General features: G+C 42.2%; 1 protein-coding gene across 4 annotated transcripts in view; it reads right to left on the reverse strand.

Annotated features, from left to right (window-relative positions):
• The window catches only part of LOC309562386 (regulator of G-protein signaling 8-like), an 85,969-nt gene extending 67,479 nt beyond the window's left edge, over positions 1-18,490 (reverse strand). For 2 of the 4 annotated variants that reach the window (XM_082266584.1, XM_082266585.1), the window contains exon 1: positions 18,127-18,489. In XM_082266584.1, the coding sequence (XP_082122710.1) occupies positions 18,127-18,407 (281 nt within the window). In that variant the 5' untranslated portion in view covers positions 18,408-18,489. Of the gene's footprint in view, positions 1-18,126 lie in introns of all 4 variants that reach the window. The other 2 variants (XM_082266583.1, XM_082266586.1) reach the window with 2 other exon arrangements.
• Between the last annotated feature and the right edge of the window lie 2,527 nt (positions 18,491-21,017).

Consider the following 21,017-nt stretch of genomic DNA (forward strand, 5'->3'; position numbering starts at 1 on the left):
TCATCCAGCATCACCGAGTTCCAGTTCCAGGTGTTCATCCGGTGATCCACAGCCATCAGTCTTCTGCCAAGACATCACCTGCTATACCGGCCCTCGTGCCACTCTGTGTCCTACACCGCCTGTCATCTCTATCAGGGGTGTTGGACAGGAGGTGCAAGAGAAGCCCCCTCTACAGCTTGGTCTCCACCAGGTACGTGATACTGGCCAGCAATGAGTCCTGATCTAAATCCCATAAAGTACCTGTGGAGAGATCTCAAAACAGCAGTTGGGAAAAAAACTCTTCCAATTTGAGAGACCTGGAGAAGTTAGCGAAAGAAGAGTTGTCCAAAATTCCAGTAGAGGTGTAAAAAACACATTGATGGTTACGGGAAGCGTTTTTTTTTCCCCCAAGAGGTGTGAAAATATTAAATTGAGGGTACCAATAATTTATTCCAGTTTATTTCTGGAGCTTTGCATGGAATGTGTGAGATTTGGTTTTTTGTTTCTCCACTATTTTGTGTCATACCAATACAAACAAAAGAAATAGACAAGAGAATGCCTAAAAATTTGTAATTGCAACAAGTTTCTGGGTGAAGTGGTGCATTGTCTGACATAAATTAATGGGTGTCAATTATTTGGCCATGACTGTATATACATGTAATGGGTTTAATCACATTATTAATTGGCAGACGTTTGAGTGTTGAGTGTTTAGTAATGATTTGTAAATTTTCATACAATAATGAAAAAAATTATAGAAGACTATTTCATAAATCATTGCAAAAAGTAAAATTAAAATTCTCCAAAAACTATTCGAGCTGATACATGCCCAACACTACAAGTAATCATGATTTGTGGAATTATTAGTGCCATAAAGCTTCTTTATGATTACCCACAGATAATGGGCACAGACACTTGAAAGAGCAGGTACCTAAAAATGTCAGGCGTGAATGTTCTAACAATGAGGTCAATGGGCTTTTATTAAGCCAGAAGACTACATACGTCTTTGAGACTGCAAACACTTCAAGTTCAGATCACTCCATTAAAACGTAAATGGCTAGGCAATGGTATTCTTTAGTTAAGAGTTCAAACTCATCAGATCAGCTAATGCCATAGAGCAAGGTCAGAGTGATCCAAAGCAAAAAGGTTAAAAGCTTCCTTACAGACTGCATGGATAAGATTGCTCAGTGCTTTATTGCACAATGATTTCTTTTTAATTTTAATAACAACCAGTTCCTACAGTTAAAAAATTAACGCTGGAAGACACATATAAAGAGATATTTCACAATTGTTCAATAGCTGACTATTTTACATTTATTTTGACCATTCCGGGGAAACCAAAACCCATATACATAATTTTCCTTTGCTTCCCTGCTACTCCATTCAGTGCTTTGAGATAAGGACAATTCTCTTTATTATGGAGGAACATGTGACTTCCTCCATGTGACAACACTGGGCCAATCAGCGCTGTCACAAAGCACTGTATAGCCCTGTGTATGTCAGGACTCCAGCAACTTGTACTGTATCTTGCACAAGACTTCCTTTCAGCTGCATGGAGTGGTGGGGAAAAGACAGGGGGTATGTAAATGCTGCCGGGGAGGACTATTAAAGTGAATATATTGCTTTGCTCTGAATGTGAAGGTATGTTTGTAGTAAACATGGGTGAGCTCCACCTTGCTTTAGTTACAATATCTCACAAAAGTGTGTACACCCATCACATTTTTGTATATATTTTATTATATCTTTTAATGTGACAACACTGAAGAAATTACACTTTGCTACAATGTAAAGTAGTGAGTGTACAGCTTGTATAACAGTGTAAATTTGCTGTCCCCACAAAATAACTTAACACACAGCCATTATTGTCTAAACCTCTGGCAACAAAAGTGAGTACATCCCTAAGTTAAAATGTCCAAATTGGGCCCAATTAGCTATTTTCACTCCCCGGAGTCACGTGACTCGTTAGTGTTACAAGGTCTCAGGTGTGAATGGGGAACAGGTGTGTTAAATTTGGTGTTATCGCTCTCACTCTCTCATACTGGTCACTGGAAGTTCAACATGGCACCTCATGGCAAAGAACTCTCTGAGGATCTGAAAAAAAGAATTGTTGCTCTACATAAAGATGGCCTAGGTTATAAGAAGATTGCCAAGACCCTGAAACTAAGCTGCAGCACGGTGGCCAAGACCATACAGTGGATTAACATGACAGGTTCCAATCAGAACAGGCCTCGCCATGGAAGTTGAGTGCACCTGCTAAGCATCATATCCAGAGGTTGTGTTTGGGAAATACACGTATGAGTGCTGGCAGCATTGCTGCAGAGGTTGAAGGGGTAGGGGGGTCAGCCTGTCAGTGCTCGGACCATACGCCGCACACTGCATCAAATTGGTCTGCATGGCTGTCGTCCCAGAGGGAAGCCTCTTCTAAAGATGATGCACAAGAAAGCCTGCAAACAGTTTACTGAAGACAAGAAAACGAAGGACATGGATTACTGGAACCATGTCCTGTGGTCTGATGAGACCAAGATATCTGATTTAGTTCAGCTGGTGTCAAACGTGTGTGGCGGAACCAGGTGAAGAGTACAAAGACAAGTGTGTCTTGCCTACAGTCAAGTATGGGGGGGAGAGTGTCATGACCTGGGGCTGCATGAGTGCTTCCGACACTGGGGAGCTACAGTTCATTGAGGGAACCATGGATGCCAACATGTACTGTGACATACTGAAGCAAAGCATGATCCCTTACCTTCAGGCACTGGGCTTAGGCAGTATTCCAACATGATAACAACCCCAAACACAACTCCAAGACAACCACTGCCTTGCTAAATAAGCTGAGGGTAAAGGTGATGGTCCAGATCTAAATCCCATAAAGTACCTGTAGAGAGATCTCAATACAACAGTTGAGAAAATGAACCCTTCCAATTTGAGAGACCTGGAGCAGTTGGCAAAAGAACAGTGGTCCAAAAGGGGGACTGGCCAAGCATGTACCCAGACCCAAACCCTATTGAGCATCCGTGGGGCATCCTCAAATGGGAGGTGGAGGAGTGCAAGGTCTCTAACATCAGCCAGCTACGTGATGTTCTCATGGAGAAGTGGAAGAAGACTCCAGTGGCAACCTATGAAGCTCTAGTGAACTCCATGCCCAAGAGGGTTAAGGCTAATTAGGCCCAATTTGGACATTTTTATTTAGGGGTGTACTCACTTTTGTTGCTAGCGGTTTAGACAATTATGGCTGTGTGTTGAGTTATTTTGAGGGGACAGCAAATTTACACTGTTATACAAGCTGTACAGTCACTACTTTCCATTGTAGCAAAGTATCATTTCTTCAGTGTTTTCGCATGAAAAGATATAATAAAATATTTACAAAAATGTGAGGGGTGTATTCACTTTTGTAAGATACTGTATTTACTCCATTGAACTCATGGTGAACAGAAAGATTAGCCATGACAGAATTCCTACCTAGAGATTTAGGAGATTCTTTTTTGTCTGGACCATTGCCAAAGACCTCTGAAGCATAGGAGGCCCTTCTGGTAGCTATTATCTGCATAGCTCTCAGGATCACCACTAAGGCAAAGTAGGGAGCTTTAGTTTTCCTTTTGGCTTAGTTTTATCCTTTGAGGTTGCTTCAATATATCGTCATCAGTCTATAGGTAAAATATCAGTCTTGTTAGGTAAGCACACACCATATACATACAGTACACTTACTGCCATGGACGCCTATTTCCTATCACAGCCAAAAGCAGAAGACACTTTCTTAGCTAGTTCCATAGCCATGAGTTTAGGTACTACTACAGAAAATTATAGGCTTCACCTTTAAATCAGAGTTGTTAAGATGGCCACACACATATCATATACATTTACCAAGACTGTGGCAAAAACGCAAAAGTGCCGAAAAATCGCAGCACGTTTTTGCTGTGCTTTGTTTTTTCCAGCGACCAGCAGTCAAAACGTTCCTATTCTGAACGCGATTCTTCCGTGTTCAGGAGAGGGAGGTTAAAGTTCACCTAAACGCAACAGCTCCTTAACTCTGACACTGACACATAGGCTTTTATGGAGTTCAGTTTAGGACCTTTGAAAAAAAACCATCAAAAGCTCTTAAACTCAAGCTTAGGAGCTCCCAGAGTAGCCTAGTGTACATGAAAGCCTTTGTCTGTTTTTCAATATTGCTCATTGACACAGAGAGTGTGGCTCGGCCTCCCTCCCCCCTTCTCTGCTCACTGGGTGTGATTGACAGCAGGGGGGGCACCAATGGTTCCCAGTGCTACCACCATCTCCAAGGAGGAATGAGAGAGGGCAGAGATAGCCACAACTCTTGGGCACAGCACTGGATTGAGATCGAGTTCAGGAAAGTATAAGAGGAGGCTCCATTAAAGAGAATCCATTAAGGTAAAAAAAAAACCTCTACCTTTACAACCAATGTAAGACATCCCTGAAGCATACTATTTAACCACATTCGGCCTGGCCGTCATTCTGCTATAGGGCTGACTGGGTGTCAAATGATGTTCAGCAGGATAAGCTGCTTGTAGCAATCAGTAGCAATCAGTGGTGCAGTGTGTCGTTCTGACGCATCGCATCACCAATCTCGGTAAAGAGCCTATGACGTAAGCTCTTTACCACGTGATCAGCTGTGACCAATCACAGCTCATCACAGTGGTAACCAGGAAGTGCTGGTAATCGGATTTCCTCAGTTTGCGCTGACAAGGCGAGACCAGAGGAGAGCCGATCAGTGGCTCTCCAGACAGGGGGAGTCTGCGCTGTTAATCAGCACATTGATTATCAGCGCAGCCCCCATCAAAGGTGCCCACAATGCACAATGTCAATCAATGCGAATAAAAAAATGCCAACCAGTGCCCTCCCAGATGCCAATCAGTGCCCATCACAAATGCAAATCAGTGCCCATCAGTAATGCCTGTCAGTGCCCATCAAAGATGCCAATTAGTGCCCATCAGTATTGCCTGTCAGTGCCTCCTCATCAGTGCCACCCATCAGTGCCCATCATTGCAGTCTATCAGTGCCCATCAGTGCCGCCCATGAGTGCCCATTAGTGCTGCATATCAGTACCACCTATCAGTGCCCATCAGTGCCACCTATCAGTGCTGCATATTAGTGCCTCCTCATCAGTGCCCATCAGTGTCACTTTTTCAGTGCCACATCATCAGTGCCCGTCAGTGCAGCCTCATCAGTGCCCATCAGTGAAGGGGAAATTTTACTTATTTACAACACTTTATAACAGAAACTAAGAAGAAAAAAAAATTACTGAACAGTGTCTCTGAAATATATAAAGACATATTGCCGATTGCTAGAATATGGCAGAAGTGTTTCATAGACCCCTGCTAGTGGGGTTGGGTTTGTTATTGTGAATACCTGCATTCCATTGTCCTATTGTTCCTGTCTGCCTTGTAAGCATATTATGGGATGTGTTTTTGTGTGGAATGACTCGAAGAGGGAGGGGTTTTGGCAGAGTGTAGATCTCTTCTGTTTTCAATAAACAACCCATTCTAGTTTTGACTCCCAGCCTATGTGTCGTCTAGTTCTTGGGAGGGAATGAGGGTATATCGCTACCTGGATTGTTGCATGCTGTACCTGCCTATTTGGATTATTACCTGTTTTCCTGTCTATCATTGGAGACCCTGTAGATTAAACTACCTCTCCGCTAGAGGTACAGTCTAGCATAACCGTGCAATTGTCATTCAAAGTGTGACAGCGCTGAAAGCTGAAAATTGTTTGGGCAGGAAGGGGGTGGAAGTGCCCTGTATTTAAGTGGTTAAAGGATTTGTGTATTTTCAAAGTTGCTGTCAAAGTGACATGAAAAGACTCTACGAGCTTTATAATTTTTTTTTTTTTTGTATTGTATTGGCACATGTGCCCAACTTCCTATGCCTTTTTTCTGGACAGTGGTTTTCCAAGTAGCCCTAAATAATGGCCAGAATTTATTAGACTCACCCCCTATAGACTTCAATGGGATTCACCTCTATGTAAAGGGCCATACACACGATAAGAAAATCTGTAGGGAAATTTCGTCCGACGACCGATCTGCTGATTTTCGGATTGTTAGTATGGTGCTTTCGACAGCCGACTCCGACTTTTCGGCTGACAAAATCCTGATGTGCAGGCTATAAAATTTTTGCCATCCGTCAACACAACGTCCGATTTTCATCTCATTAGTACAGATTTCGACAGAAAAAAATCTTAAGAGCAAGACTAGGCATGCTCAGAGAACACATACAAAAAAATCCAACACATGACATCACTTCTGAAGTAGAATTCTGTCGTATGGGAAAATTTGTATGAAAATAACCTCTTCACTTTCCACATCAGACTAGCATGCCACAAAAAAACGGACGACAGATCGTTCGATAATCTGATCGCGTGTACGGGGCTAAAGGATCTGCCAAATTTCAAACAGGATTCACCGAACCCTCTGTGAATTAAACCTGGGCATGGGTAACACTTTTGTGGCCTTATCAAAAGCATTTGCAATGCTCTTGAATGATTCAGTTACACATATGACTGTCTTATCTTTGTAGCAGCCTCTGCCCATACTATAGACTTTAATCAATACATTAATCATAGAAAAGGATAAAAGAAGATTGGATGAGTTTGACTGTATGAAAAAAAAACAAGTGTAGATCAGAATGACTACATGGAGGCTTCAATACCTGACCTTGTCCTCCAGCTGGCTGATATCTGTAGATGAGAATGATGGTTGTAAAGAAAGAATTTAGGCAAAGCTGGATTATCTATTTTTGTAATATTACAGAAAAGCTATATAAAAGGATTGTTGAGAAGCTTTTTATACCACTGAAATGTGGGAATGACGTTAAGTGAAAACCATAGACTATATCGGGCTTTCAGTAAGCTAAATATCTTTGGTAACCCTGCTATGTTTCCCCATCCTAGCCTGCTCTCTGCACAGATGGCCACAGATAAGGGTCCTGGTAGCAGAAGGAGATTTGTGATTTCACAGCTTCGCCCCTCAAATCTAATAATCTCTTTCCATTAACTAGAGCGATCAGGATTTTTTTTTGCACCCTCTGCGTCACATGTCATGTGAGACATCTTAATGGCGGAAGTAGTATACAATCATAAAAACTCATCACGCATTGGTTTGTTGGTGATGATCTGCAGTCAGTAACAGCTCTATAAACCATAATTAAATGCTAAAGTTAAATCTGCATTGCATATTTAAAATCCCTATGCTGCTAGCATTAGAAAAATTGATAGGAAAGTACACTATATTTCCAAAAGTATTGGGACGCCAGCCTTTACACACACTCCAACTTTAATGGAATCCCAGTCTTAGTCCGTAGGGTTCAATATCGAGTTGGCCCACCCTTTGCAGCTATAACAGCTTCAACTCTCATGATAAGGCTGTCCATAAGGTTTAGGAGTGTGTCTATGGGAATATTTAACTATTCTTCCAGAAGCACATTTGTGAGGTCAGGCACTGATGTTGGACGAGAAGGCCTGGCTCACAAATTGCGATCCAGGTGTCCTATCGAGTTGAGTTCAGGACTCTGTGCAGGCCAGTGAAGTTCCTCCACTCCAAACTCTCTCATCCATGTCTTTATGGACCTTTCTTTGTGCACTGGTCCAAATTATTTGGTGGGGGATTATGGTGTGGGGTTGTTTTTCAGAGGTTGGGCTTGGCCCCTTAGTTCCAGTGAAGGGAACTCATAAAGTGATTGTAAAAAGGTTTTTTAACCACTTCTGGACTGGAAGGATTTGCCCCCTTAATGACCAGGCCATTTTTTGCGATTCGGTACTGTGGTAATTTAAAGGACAACTGCACGGCCGTGCAGCACTGTACCTAAATAAAATTGATTCTTTTTTTCCCACAAACAGAGCTTTCTTTTGGTGGTATTTGATCCCCTGTGCGATTTTTATTTTTTGCGCTATAAACAAAAATAGAGCGACAATTCTGAAAAAAAAAAAAAAAACAATATTTTTCACATTCTGCTATATAATATTCCCCAAAAAAATATTTAAAAATCAAATTTTTTTTATATTTTAGGCCAATTTGTTGTCTGCTACATATTTTTGGTAAAAATCGCAATAAGCGTATTTTGATTGGTTTGCGCAAAAGTTATCGCGTCTACTAACTACGGGAAAGATTTATGTCATTTTTATTTATTTATTTTTTTTACTAGTAATGGTGGCGATCTGCAATTTTTAGCGGGACTGCGACATTGCGGCGGACAGATCGGACCCCTAATTGACATTTTTTGACACTTGGGGGGGGGGGGGGACCAGTGACATTACTACAGTAATCAGAGCTAAAAATGACATTGGCAGGGAAGGGGTAATCCAGGGGCGATCAAAGGGTTAAATGTGTACCTAGGGGCATGTTTCTAACTGTATGGGGGTGGGGCTTGTGAAATTATCACAGAGACCTATGATCCTTGAGCTCTGTGATCATTTCAGAGAGAAGAACTGTTTACAACAGCTGACCGTTCTTCTCTCTCAGCGGGGAGCGATAACGGTCGGCAGGCAGCAATCTGAGCCACCTGTCCCGTGCATCGGAGTCCCCGCTGATGAGTGGGGGCGGGAGTGCGCCGCCAGTGGCCTGCGCTCGCTCCCTAGCTGCAGGCGCGCGACCGACGTATACCTATGGCGGTTCACGCAGGAGGGCCAGCCTGCCGCAGTATTTCTGCGGCGGACGGTCCGAAAGTGGTTAAAAGAAAATATAAAAAAATAACAAACATGTTATACTTACCTACTCTGTGCAGTTGGTTTTGCACAGAGCAGCCTGGATCCTCATATTCTGGGGTCCCTCATTCCTGCTCCTGGCCCCTCCTTCCTACTGAGTGCCCCCACAGCAAGCAGCATGTTATGGGGGCACCCCAGGCGAACTGCAGCTCTGTTTGTCCATTCAGACACGGAGCTGCCGTTCAGCACCGCCCCCTCTCTCTCCTGATTGGCTCACTAACTTTGATTGACAGCCGTGGGAGCCAATGGCGCAATGGCTGTATCTCAGCCTATCAGGAGGGAAAGTCTAAGGAGGGCCGAGGGACTCATGGACATCGCTGGACAGAGAGGGGGCACAGGTAATTTTTAGGGGTGCTGGGGGGGCTGCTACACCCAAAAGGCTTTTTATCTTTATGCATAGAATGCATTAAGATAAAAAAAACTTCCTGACTTTACAGGCGTCAGCATACCAAGACATTTTGGACAATTTCATGCTCCCAACTTTGTGGGAACAGTTTGGGGGTGTCCCCTTCCTGTTCCAACACGAGTGTGCACCAGTGTACAAAGCAAGGTCCATAAAGACACGAAGGAGCGAGTTGGGGTGCAGGAATTTGACTTGTCCTGACCTAAACCCGATAGAACACCTTTGGGATGAATTAGACTGTGAGCCAGGCCTTCTCTCCAACATCAGTGCCTGACCAAATGCGCATCTGGAAGAGTGGTCAAACATACCCATAGACACACTCCTAAACCTTGTGGGCAGCCTTCCCAGAAGAGTTGAAGCTGGTGTAGCTGCAAAGGGTGGGCCAACTCAATATTGAAGACTGGGATGCCATTAAAGTTCATGTGCGTGTAAAGGCAGGCGTCCCAATACTTTTGTTAATATAGCTTATATCGTATTTACTCTTTTTTTTTTTTTTTTTTTTACATTGCTTCTTGGGTTCCAGGCTTAGACAAATGATATCATATATCCTAGGAGTCTTCAGGAGGGGAGGAGGGGTTTTATCAGCTCCTGCTTCCATGCCTGAGCTAAGGGCAGATAGTTTCCAGGAAGTAAATGCTTCACAAATCATCTGTCCGTACTCTAGATGACCAAAGCTAGAAATGCTAAGGGGGAGTTTTTCGAAGTGATTTCTTCCCAAAATAGAGCATGGAGACATGGGTGGATGGGTGAGTTTGCTTTGAATATTTTAAATGAATGAAATTGTGTTTTTGGTTTGCGGTGCTCAGATGCAGTACAGTCCGCTTTAACTGGTATTCATGTGAGATAGAAATAAATCCAGATCTTTCACATTGCAAAGAAAGCAAAAGGTACCTGCCATTATTGTTAGCCAGAAAACGTTCTTTCTAACAAAGTCAAATCAGAATCAAAGAGGAGCACATAAACTGTTTTTCTGGCCAACAAAAAAATAGCAAACCCTTATTTGTGTTTGCTCTTCAGAACTTTTAAAGTGGTTTTAAACCTTGTTTTTTTTGGATTAAAATAACAAACATGCCTATCCTTACCTGCTCTGTGTAATGGTTTTGCACAGAGCAGTCCTGATCCTCTTCTTCTGGGGTGCCCCACCAGTGCTCCAGGTTCCTCCTCTTCATCAGATGTGTCTGCAGAAAGCCGCTTTCCCTGGGGGCACACATGCGGGCTAGCTCCCGAGTCCTGATGCTACGTTCATTGACATAGACAGCGGGACTCGGCCCCGCCCCCTGTTCCAATGTCATAGGATTTGATTGAGAGCAGCAGGAGCCAAGGGCTCAATCTGTCCAATGAGGTGAGAGACAGTGGCTGGAGCTGCTGCACTTGTACACATCGCTGGAACAGATCGGGCACAGGTAAGAAAAAGGGGAGGTCGGGGGGGGGGGGGGGGCACTGGAGCACAGACGGTTTTTCACCTTAACCACTTCTGGACCAGACCATTTTTTGCGATTTGGCACTTGCGCAGTCGTGCAACGCTGTACCCAAATAAAATTGATGTATTTTGATGATCTTTTGGTGGTATTTGATCACCTGTGCAATTTTTTTTTTTGCGCTATAAACAGAAAAAGAGTGACAATTCTAAAGAAAAAATATATAACATTACATAAATAAATATATACCATTCCAAAGAAAAAATGTAAAAATAGAATTTTTTCATCATTTTAGGCCAATTTGTATTCTGCTACATATTTTTGGTAAAAAAAATTCCAATAAGTGTATTTTGAAATTTATCGCGTCTACAACCCAACTAGGGGAAAGATTTATGTCATTTTTACTTTTATTTATTTTTTACTAGTAATGGCGGCAATCTGCAATTTTTAGCGGGACTGCGACATTGCGGCGGACGGATCGGACCCCTAACTGACATTTTTGACACTTTTGGGGGGACCAGTGACATTACTGCAGTAATCAGTGCAAAAAATGTGCACTGTTACTGTAATAATGACACTAGCAGGGAAGGGGTTAACCCAGGGGTGATCAAAGTGTTAAGTGTGAGCATAGGGGAGTGTTTTCTAACTGTGAGGGGGAGGGACTTGTGGAATCAACACAGAGACCTTTGATCCTAATTAGGAGGAACAAAGGAGCTCTGTGTTCATTCCAGAGAGAACAACAGTCTGCTGTGTTTACAACAGCAGACCAGCGTTCTCTCTCAGCGGGGAGCAATCGTGGGTGCCGATACCGTGGATCGGCTTTCCCGCTTCCTAATGCGGGCCCGCGCCTCCTAAAGGAGTTGTAAAGGCAGAAGGTTTTTTTTATTTTAATGCATTCTGTGTGCAGCAGCCTCCCGAGCACCCTCTAATAATTACCTGTACCCAGTGATGTATCTTGGCCTAGGCCAACAAGGCCCAGGCCTAGGGCGGCACTTTGCAAGGGGGCAGCAAAAAAGCTGCACCCTGCACAAAAAAAATAAACAGCCTCCTCCCGACTCCCGCACGAAAAGGGTCCCCGCCAGCTTGCGGTACACGTTTAGTATAGTACCAGTCTTATGGGGCGAACTGGGCTAGAGGGCAGGTTCCAAGAGGCAAATCAGTCAGGCACCCCCAAAAAGCGGTCACATTGCTACCTGCTAGTATGATAATAGAGGCGGGTGAGGAAATTTGGACAGACCGCAGGCCGCCAACCAAACTTAATACAATTGGTCCAATGGCCCCCAATGATAATAAGTGTGGCACTACAGCTCCACCTACCCTCCTCTGCCCCCAGGTATGGCAGACATCAGTGTCAATAATATAATTTCCATTTCTTTAAACATCCTTGTTCGTGAGCGAGCATATTGAATTGCATCATATAAAATTAAGACTTTTAATTGTATATGATGGCAATAATATTTTGGACCCGCTCACCTCATATGTCCTATCTCAATATGTCACTGGGTTAGTAAGATTACTATCTTATAAGATATTTGGACTTGTGTTTGCTGCCACTGATTATTTCACTTATTTGTATAATGACGATGGACGTTCTAGTCATTATACAAATAAGAGAAATAATCCTATAATTACGATCAGTGGCAGCAAACACGAGTCCAAATATCTTAGGCTGCACTAATGGGCACTGATAGGCTGCACTGGTGGCCACTGATGGGACTACACTGATATGCTGCACTGATAAGGCTGCACTAATGGGCACTGATGAGGCTGAACTTATGGGAACTGATGAGGCTACACTGATGGGCACTGATACACTGTGGTTGTGGTCTGTGGTTTACAGATGACAGAAAAGGTCATAAACAGGAAGGGGTGTGGCCTTTACAGGAAGCAGTGGGTCATATTTAAATTAGGGGGTGTACAAGTTTAGTCAGGCCTAGGGCAACAGAAAACCTAAATACATAACTGCCTGTACCCCCTCTCTGTCCAGCGATGTGCATGAGTTTTCTGCCTTTTGGGACTCTCCCTCCTGATTGGCTGAGATACAGCCGTGGCGCCATTGGCTCCCACGGCTGTCAATCAAAGTCAGTAAACCAAACAGGAGAAAGAGGGGGGGGCTGAAAGGCATCTCCGTGTCTGAATGGACATACAGAGCTGCAGCTTGGCTCGGGTGCCCCCATAGCAAGCTGCTTACTGTGGGGGCACTGGATAAGGGGGAGGGGCCAGGAGCAGCAACGAGGGACCCAGGAAGAGGAAGATCTGGGCTGCTCTGTGCAAAACCAACTGCAGGAGGTAAGTATAACATGTTTGTTATTTGTTATTTTCTCAAAATGAGACTTTACAAGAAGGTAAGAAACCTTAAGGATTTACAATCACTTTAAAGGGGCTCATCCACCCTTGCAGTGGAGTGGTGTGTAGGTTAGGTGTCATATATTTAGGCCAAAATGTATTTAGCTACATGTCTTTGACAAAAAAATTCTCAATGAGCGTATTTTTAACCGCTTTAAGACCGGAAGATTTTACCCCATTCCTGACCAGGCCATATTTTGCGAATTCGGCACTGCATTACTTTAACGGACAATTGCACGGTGTTGCGATGCTGTACCCAAATTAAATTTATGTCTTTTTTTCCCCACAAATAGAGCTTTCTTTTGGTGGTATTTGATCACCTGTGCGATTTTTACTTTTTGCGCTATATACAAAAAAAGAGCGACAATTTTGAAAAAATAACAATATTTTTCACATTTTTTTATATGAAATTCCCCCAAAAAAATGTAAAAATCTAAATTTTTTTAACATTTTAGGCCAATTTGCAAATATTTAAATAGGTATAATATATGATTGGGTTATAATTGGTTTAGGAGGGGGAAAAGGTAAGGTAGGGGAGGAGTTGCAGGGGGGGGTGCATAGGCAGAAGGGATGGCTGATCTTCAGTCGAAGGGAGAACAGCCAGGGGAAAACTTCCCTCCCGCCCTCCCTGTTATTTCTGATCCCCTTCTGTTAATTGGGTAATTGTGGGTATTGGGGGATTGGGTCACTTGTTTTAAGCGGATGGCGGGGTTCAAGGTCCTTGTAGTTTATTGTGGGCACTTAAATGTACTTGGTAGGGACCCGTCTGAGGTATGGATCCCAGTTGTTATAATAGAGGTATCTGCGGCTGGTTGTCTCCGAGTCGGTGGTGTTACGGCTGGAGGCCTGTAGTAGGTCGCAGGTATGTGAGTGAGGCCTACGAGGACCTTGAGGCTCCAGTTCTACTGTATTTTTACATTCACGTTGTTATGTTATATTATGTTATTCATTACATTGGTTAATAAAAGGCCGCTTTGGCCATTAACTCCAGTTGGTTGTCAGCGTGGTTATTAAAGGGTTAGTGGGAGTGGTAATAGCCAAAGTGGTCAAAGACATCTTTAGTACCCTAGACAAGGGTAATCTAACTAATAAGTAACCATTTTGATGCAAGGTCTGCTTTAACCAGTTCCAGGCCGCCCACTGCATATATACTGTGGCACAGCGGCCCGCCTGCGCAAAATCATATACATGTACATGATTTTATGCAGGAGATGTCGGGGGCCCGTGTGCACCGCCACCACTGTGATTGGACCACGATGGTCGCCGAGACCCGCGGATCGTTCAGTGGAATGAAAAAACAGTGGTCTGCCTGTGTAAACAAGTAGACCGCTGTTCTGTCAGGGGGTAAAACAGAGATTTTGTGTTTCAGCTGATCTCTCTTTTCCTCCAGTGCATCCACTATCCCACAGTTAGAAAGCACTCCCTAGGAGCACACCTAACCCCCTGATTGGCAATGATGTCAACCCCTTCCCTGCCAGTGTCATTTAAACAGTAACAGTGCATTTTCTTTTAGCACTGATGATTGTATTGGTGTCACTGGTCCCCAAAAAGTGTCACTTAGTGTCAGATTTGGCCGCAATGTCGCAGTCCCGCTAAAAAATCTCTGATCGCCGCCATTACTAGTAAAAACAATAAAAAATAAATAAAAAAAGTCCATAAATGTATCCCATAGTTTGTAGACGCTATAACTTCTGTGCAAACCAAGCAATATATGCTTATTAGGATTTGTTTTTACCAAAAGTATATAGCAGAATACATATTGGCCTAAATTGATGAGAAATTTTGATTTTTTCAATTTTTTTTATTGGGTATGTTTTATAGCAGAAAGAAAAAGTAAAAAATATTGTTTTTCAAAATTATGGTTCTTTTTTTGTTTATAGTGCAAAAAAAAAAAAAACGCACAGGTGATCAAATACCACCAAAAGAAAGCTCTATTTTTGGGGAAAGAAAGACACCAATTATATTTGGATGCATCATCGCACAATGGCTCAATTGTCAGTTGAAGCAACGCAATGCCAAATCGCAAAAAAAAAATGGCCTGGTCAGCAAGGGGATAAAACCTTCTGGAGCTGAGGTGGTTACACAAACCCTCTAGTAGTCTCACAGGGGCTTAGAAGTAATATCAAAGTTCAACTCCTGCCAGAATTTTTATAATTGGGATGCCTCCAAGAATAAGAGGAAAAAAAGACAGAGGCGGGGGAGAGCTCCTTATAGTGTAATGGTTTAACAGATGGTTTGATAAAATGAAAGAAGAGAAGATAAAATGCAATGGTGTACTCACATCTGTGAAGTGTCTCCCTAATGGGGGATTGGAAAACCTGGAGGGAATATAACTGTCCCTGCACAGAAAGCCATTGCACTCAATACTCGGTGGGGAGATCCAAACAATCCTACACACTGCAGTCTCTGGATTCGGGTGTATTCACAGTAGGGGCTCATTGAGCCCCAAAAATGGGAAAGTGGTGTCAGCAGAGGTGCCTCAAAGACCTCATCTTTTTATTCTTGTCCGTAGGCTACTTTTTGGTAGGGCAGGGGAAAGTTACATCTGTTCCAGTAACATTCTTTCTTATAATTTTTTGTGCTTTTTGTCACTGGGACAGGAAGTAAGGGAAATCTCCCTAATGGGGACTCCCAACTTTGTCCAAAACCAAAAACAAGTTTTGACTGGAACTTGCATTTATATATCAAGCACACAATGGGGGAGATTTACTAAAGCTGAGTCTGGTGCAGTTGTGTATGGTAGTCAATCAGTTTTTAATTTCAGCTTGTTCAGGTAGAGTCTTTGCTATATATATATATATATATATATATATATATATATATATATATGTAATGTTTGGGGGTTCTAAGTAATTTTCCAGTAAAAAATACTGTTTTTTACTTGTTTTAACTTGTAAACAGCAAGTGTCAGAAATAGGCCTGGTCCTTAAAGCGGAGTTCCACCCAAAAGTGGAACTTCCATTATAGGTAGGAATAACCCCCTGACATGCCACATTTGGCATGTCATTTTTTTGGTGGGGGAGCTAGTTTTGACATGTACCCGCTCCCACTTCCGCTCGGAGCGCCGCGGCGACCTGAGCGGAAGTTCTCCTCTCCCCCTCCCTCCCTGCAATCTTCTGGGACATGTCAGAGGTCCCAGAAGATTGCCGTCCAATCACGACGCGTAGCGCAACTCGCGCATGGGCAGTGCGTACCCGGCTGTGAATCCGCAAACTGTCACAGCCAGGTGCCCACACCAGTGATGCCGGCGCCGCAGAGCAGAGAGGGAGAAGAGCGGTGAGGCTTCGGGCGGCCGCATCGCTGGACCGTTGGACAGGTGAGTGTGTAGGCTGGAACTCCGCTTTAAGCAGTTAAATAGGGCTTTAATGTCATTAAAGGTACTTACGCAGTTTGTGGATTTCAAAATAACTCATTTCTTTTTATTCAGATTTTGAAATGATGGCATAAATGCTACAACATTGTACAAAATGGGTTCTATTACAGGTGGAAGTCAAAGCTTATATGTCATTTTTAGTATGGGCTACATTATCTACCATGAATTAGAAGCTGGCTACTAGACCAGGGCCTATAATTCATTAAATTACATGTGACCTTTGCTTTCATGAGAAAGCTAATTGTTTTCTTTCTTGTTTAAACAATTTGGCGGTGCTTCACATAGGAATAGTTGGATACTTAGTGGGCATAGTTTCATAGATGACCATTACTCACACTCGACTCAACCATATTTTAGTATCAGGCAATGTTCAGCATGCTTATGGTCAGCTTCAGATCAATTTAATCTCCAAAGCAATACCTACCTGTCTAGTTGAGTTTTTCATCCAGTAGACCATTGTCCCTGCAGGAAATGTAACTATATTTGATGTGTGTCCACCGCATAGACCTGCATTGTTGTGCAGTGCATGTATACAGAACATATCTATGGATCAATCTGTCACACAACCTTGTTGATCATCCACATAAAACCACCATCTATCGCCTATAGCCACCTTGTGACATGATTACAGAAAATACATTTTCAGAGAATACTTTTTTTTTTACAGAGAATACATTTTCATTTATATTCTTCAACTTTCTACATCTGAACAATTACTCTCATGCCTACACTTGGAATTGCCATGTAAAATAACAATTTGCTGCCTGTAAAAGATCACATCCATTAAATGCAATTTACACCTTCAATACAAAACAAGTCAACGAGTTCAGAGCTAAATGTACAACAAGCTAGCTATGTCTCATTTTTCATCATGCTTTCAATGGGTGTTCAAAAGTCAAAGATTAAATCAAAACTGCGGCACGTTAAGGGGCTCGGTGATGAATATAAACATGACTGCAGTCACCGGTGAAAAAAAAAATGCATTCATCCATCAACATTTTGAAAAATCAACATCAGCACAATCCTTATGGGAGACGTGTAAAGTATTTATATAATGCAAGACTAACAAAGCTTTAATCAATTGCTTCCAATTTGCCGATGCTGCAGCAAGTGCCTCTCCGGCATTCACAAAAGACCACTATTGTCCCCTGTGCCTAATCAATGTCCTCTCAATTTCCAAGTCTGGATCAAAGATTGTTTTTTTTTTTCTAAATGAAATTCCGTCTCCAGACCCCGCTATTATCCCTTCCACCGACACAAATGGCTGCATTCATTTCAGTTTTACTTTTTGTTCCAGGCCAATTTAAACAACCGCAGCCTATGATAATGTCATGAGTCAAGGAGGGAATGTTGCAGAGCATCCTTTGATAGAAGCATTGTTTGAGAACAAGCTCTTCCCAGCTCGGTTACATATTTCACTGCCTGATTCCGCCTATGTGAAACAAGTCTTATGGCTGACGTTGTTTACACAGCTCATCTGCGTCTCCTTTCAAAGGGATTGTATTTACACTAGCAAGGATTAGGATAAATGATAGAAATAATAATGGATGCCGGTTGCCTAATATGTCAGGCAAGTCACATTTTGCTCACAGCGTGAGATGAAAATTTTCACCTTCTCTACAGGATGCAGAAAAATCGGAGCCCGTTAAGCTCTTCATTAATACGCCCGATCTGCATGACATGGCATTAAAAAGCAATGTTTTATCATCGTTACTTCGACACACATACCTTGCCTTGATTGCTACCTCTAAGCTTTTTAACACAGATCTGGGAGTTATGGGCTCTATGGAGAAGGTGACAGAGGGGAAGATGTATGTAATCAACAACTACAGGGTTAGGGATAAGGACAACACAGGACAAGAAAAAAAAAAAAAAATGAGTGGGCTCTTGAAAATTGTAAATCTTACCCCAGATTAGACCCACAAGGTCGGGGCGGTTTTTCAGTTCCGTGACCCCCCAAAGCAGCGTCCATTTCATCTGTGGTACGTGTCGGACAGCTCAGGCTGAGAGAACGGAGCTTGGTGCTTTGATGCATTATCCAGAGAGGACAGACCCCCGCCTGACAAGTAATCCCCCCTACACCAAGCCTCCTGTCCTCGTTTGTGTGACAGCTCAGTTTCAGCCCTGTTAATCCCCCCCTAGGCGTCTGGTCAGGCAATGTAACACATGTGTTGGGAGCTGCTTGCATCTACCAACATACCCCTGCCGTTCCTTGTATTCACTGATGCTGAGGAGAACTATCCTGACTGCATGGGTACCAAAACACTAATAGTCACATGATGTCTGATCCAGGCATAACCTCTCCTCCTCCAATACCCCTATTAACTGTGTGTGCTCAGCCCCATCCTCTGCAGCGGATGATGGAGATCAGAGATCAGAGCTCAGGAGCTCTTAATACCCATCCTGGGCCCACTTCTGGGCATGCACTGTCATTTTTTTCAGCAAGTATACATGTTTTTAATACCGAGTCAAAAATGTAGGAGAGAGCATTATACCGCCCATATGGCAGACATGAAACAAAATATGAGGATAGTGTCTGCCATAGAAAAATAGACAAGCAGACGATTAGCAGTGCTACACTGTGCTGCATCTAGGAAAAAAAAAAGAACATTTGAGGCAGTCAACTCTAAAAGACAATTTAAACAAGGTTGATATCTATATAATATATATATATATATATATATATATATATATATATATATATATATATATATATATATATAATCTATATCTATATATATAGATATATATATATCTATCTATATATATATATATCTATATATATATATATATATACATCTCTATATATATATATATATATATATACACACACACACACACACACACAGGTGCATCTCATAAAATTAGAATATCAACAAAAAATTAATTTAATTTCAGTAATTTAATTCAAATAGTGATACTCATTTATTTTATATAGATGTGTTACACACAGAGTGATATCTTTCAAGTATTTATTTATTTTATTTTGAAGATTATGGCTTACAGCTAGTGAAAACCCAAAATTCAGTATCTCCAAAAAAAGGATACCAATAAAAAAAGGATTTTTAATACAGAAATGTTGGATTAATGAAAGGTATGTCCATGTACAGTATAGTATGCACTCAATACTTCGTCAGGGCTCCTTTTTCATGTATTACTGCATCAATGCGGCGTGGCATGGAGGCGATCAGGCTGTGGCACTGCTGAGGTGTTATGGAAGCCCAGGTTGCTTTGATAGCGGCCTTTAGCTCATCTGCATTGTTGGGGCTGGTGTCTCTCATCTTCCTCTAGACCAGGGGTCTTCAAACTACGGCCCTCCAGTTGTTCAGGAACTACAATTCCCATTATGCCTAGCCATGTCTGTGAATGTCAGAGTTTTACAATGCCTCATTGGATGTGTAGTTCCACAACAGCTGGAGGGCCGTAACTTGAGGATTCCTGCTCTAGACAATATCCCACAGATTCTCTACGGGGTTTAGGTCAGGCGAGTTTGCTGGCCAATCAAGCACAGTGATACCATGACCAATAAACCAGGTATTGGTACTTTTGGCAGTGTCGACAGGTGTCAAGTCCTGCTGGAAAATGAAATCAGCATCTCCATAAAACTGGTCAGCATAGAGAAGCATGGAGTGCTCCAGAATTTCCTGGTGGTCCCTTTTTTTGGTCTTATGTAATATTCAAATTTTCTGAGATACTGCATTTTGGGTTTTCACTAGCTGTGAGCCATAATCATCAAAATTAAAAGAAATAAATGCTTAAAAATATATCACTCTGTGTAATACATCTATTTAAAATATGTGAGTTTCACTTTTTGAAATAAATACTGAAATAAATAAACTTTTTATGATAATCAAATTTTATGAGATGCACCTGTATATATACACTGTATATACAGTGCCTTGCGAAAGTATTCGGCCCCCTTGAACTTTGCGACCTTTTGCCACATTTCAGGCTTCAAACATAAAAATATAAAACTGTAAGTGGGACACAATCATGAAGTGGAACGAAATTTATTGGATATTTCAAACTTTTTTAACAAATAAAAAACTGAAAAATTGGGCGTGTAAAATTATTCAGCCCCCTTAAGTTAATACTTTGTAGCGCCACCTTTTGCTGCGATTACAGCTGTAAGTCGCTTAGGGTATGTCTCTATCAGTTTTGCACATCGAGAGACTGAAATTTTTGCCCATTCCTCCTTGCAAAACAGCTCGAGCTCAGTGAGGTTGGATGGAGAGCGTTTGTGAACCACAGTTTCCAGTTCTTACCACAGATTCTCGGTTGGATTCAGGTCTGGACTTTGACTTGGCCATTCTAACACCTGGATATGTTTATTTGTGAACCATTCCATTGTAGATTTTGCTTTATGTTTTGGATCATTGTCTTCTTGGAAGACAAATCTCTGTCCCAGTCTCAGGTCTTTTGCAGACTCCATCAGGTTTTCTTCCAGAATGGTTCTGTATTTGGCTCCATCCATCTTCCCATCAATTTTAACCATCTTCCCTGTCCCTGCTGAAGAAAAGCAGGCTCAAACCATGATGATGCCACCACCATGTTTGACAGTGGGGATGGTGTGTTCAGGGTGATGAGCTGTGTTGCTTTAACATTTTGCATTGTTGCCAAAAAGTTTGATTTTGGTTTCATCTGACCAGAGCACCTTCTTCCACATGTTTGGTGTGTCTCCCAGGTGGCTTGTGGCAAACTTTAAACAACACTTTTTATGGATATCTTTAAGAAATGGCTTTCTTCTTGCCACTCTTCCATAAAGGCCAGATTTGTGCAGTATACGACTGATTGTTGT

This window comes from Pelophylax lessonae (assembly GCF_965119305.1).
Source record: "Pelophylax lessonae genome assembly, chromosome: 8".
Taxonomy (NCBI): Eukaryota; Metazoa; Chordata; class Amphibia; order Anura; family Ranidae; genus Pelophylax; species Pelophylax lessonae.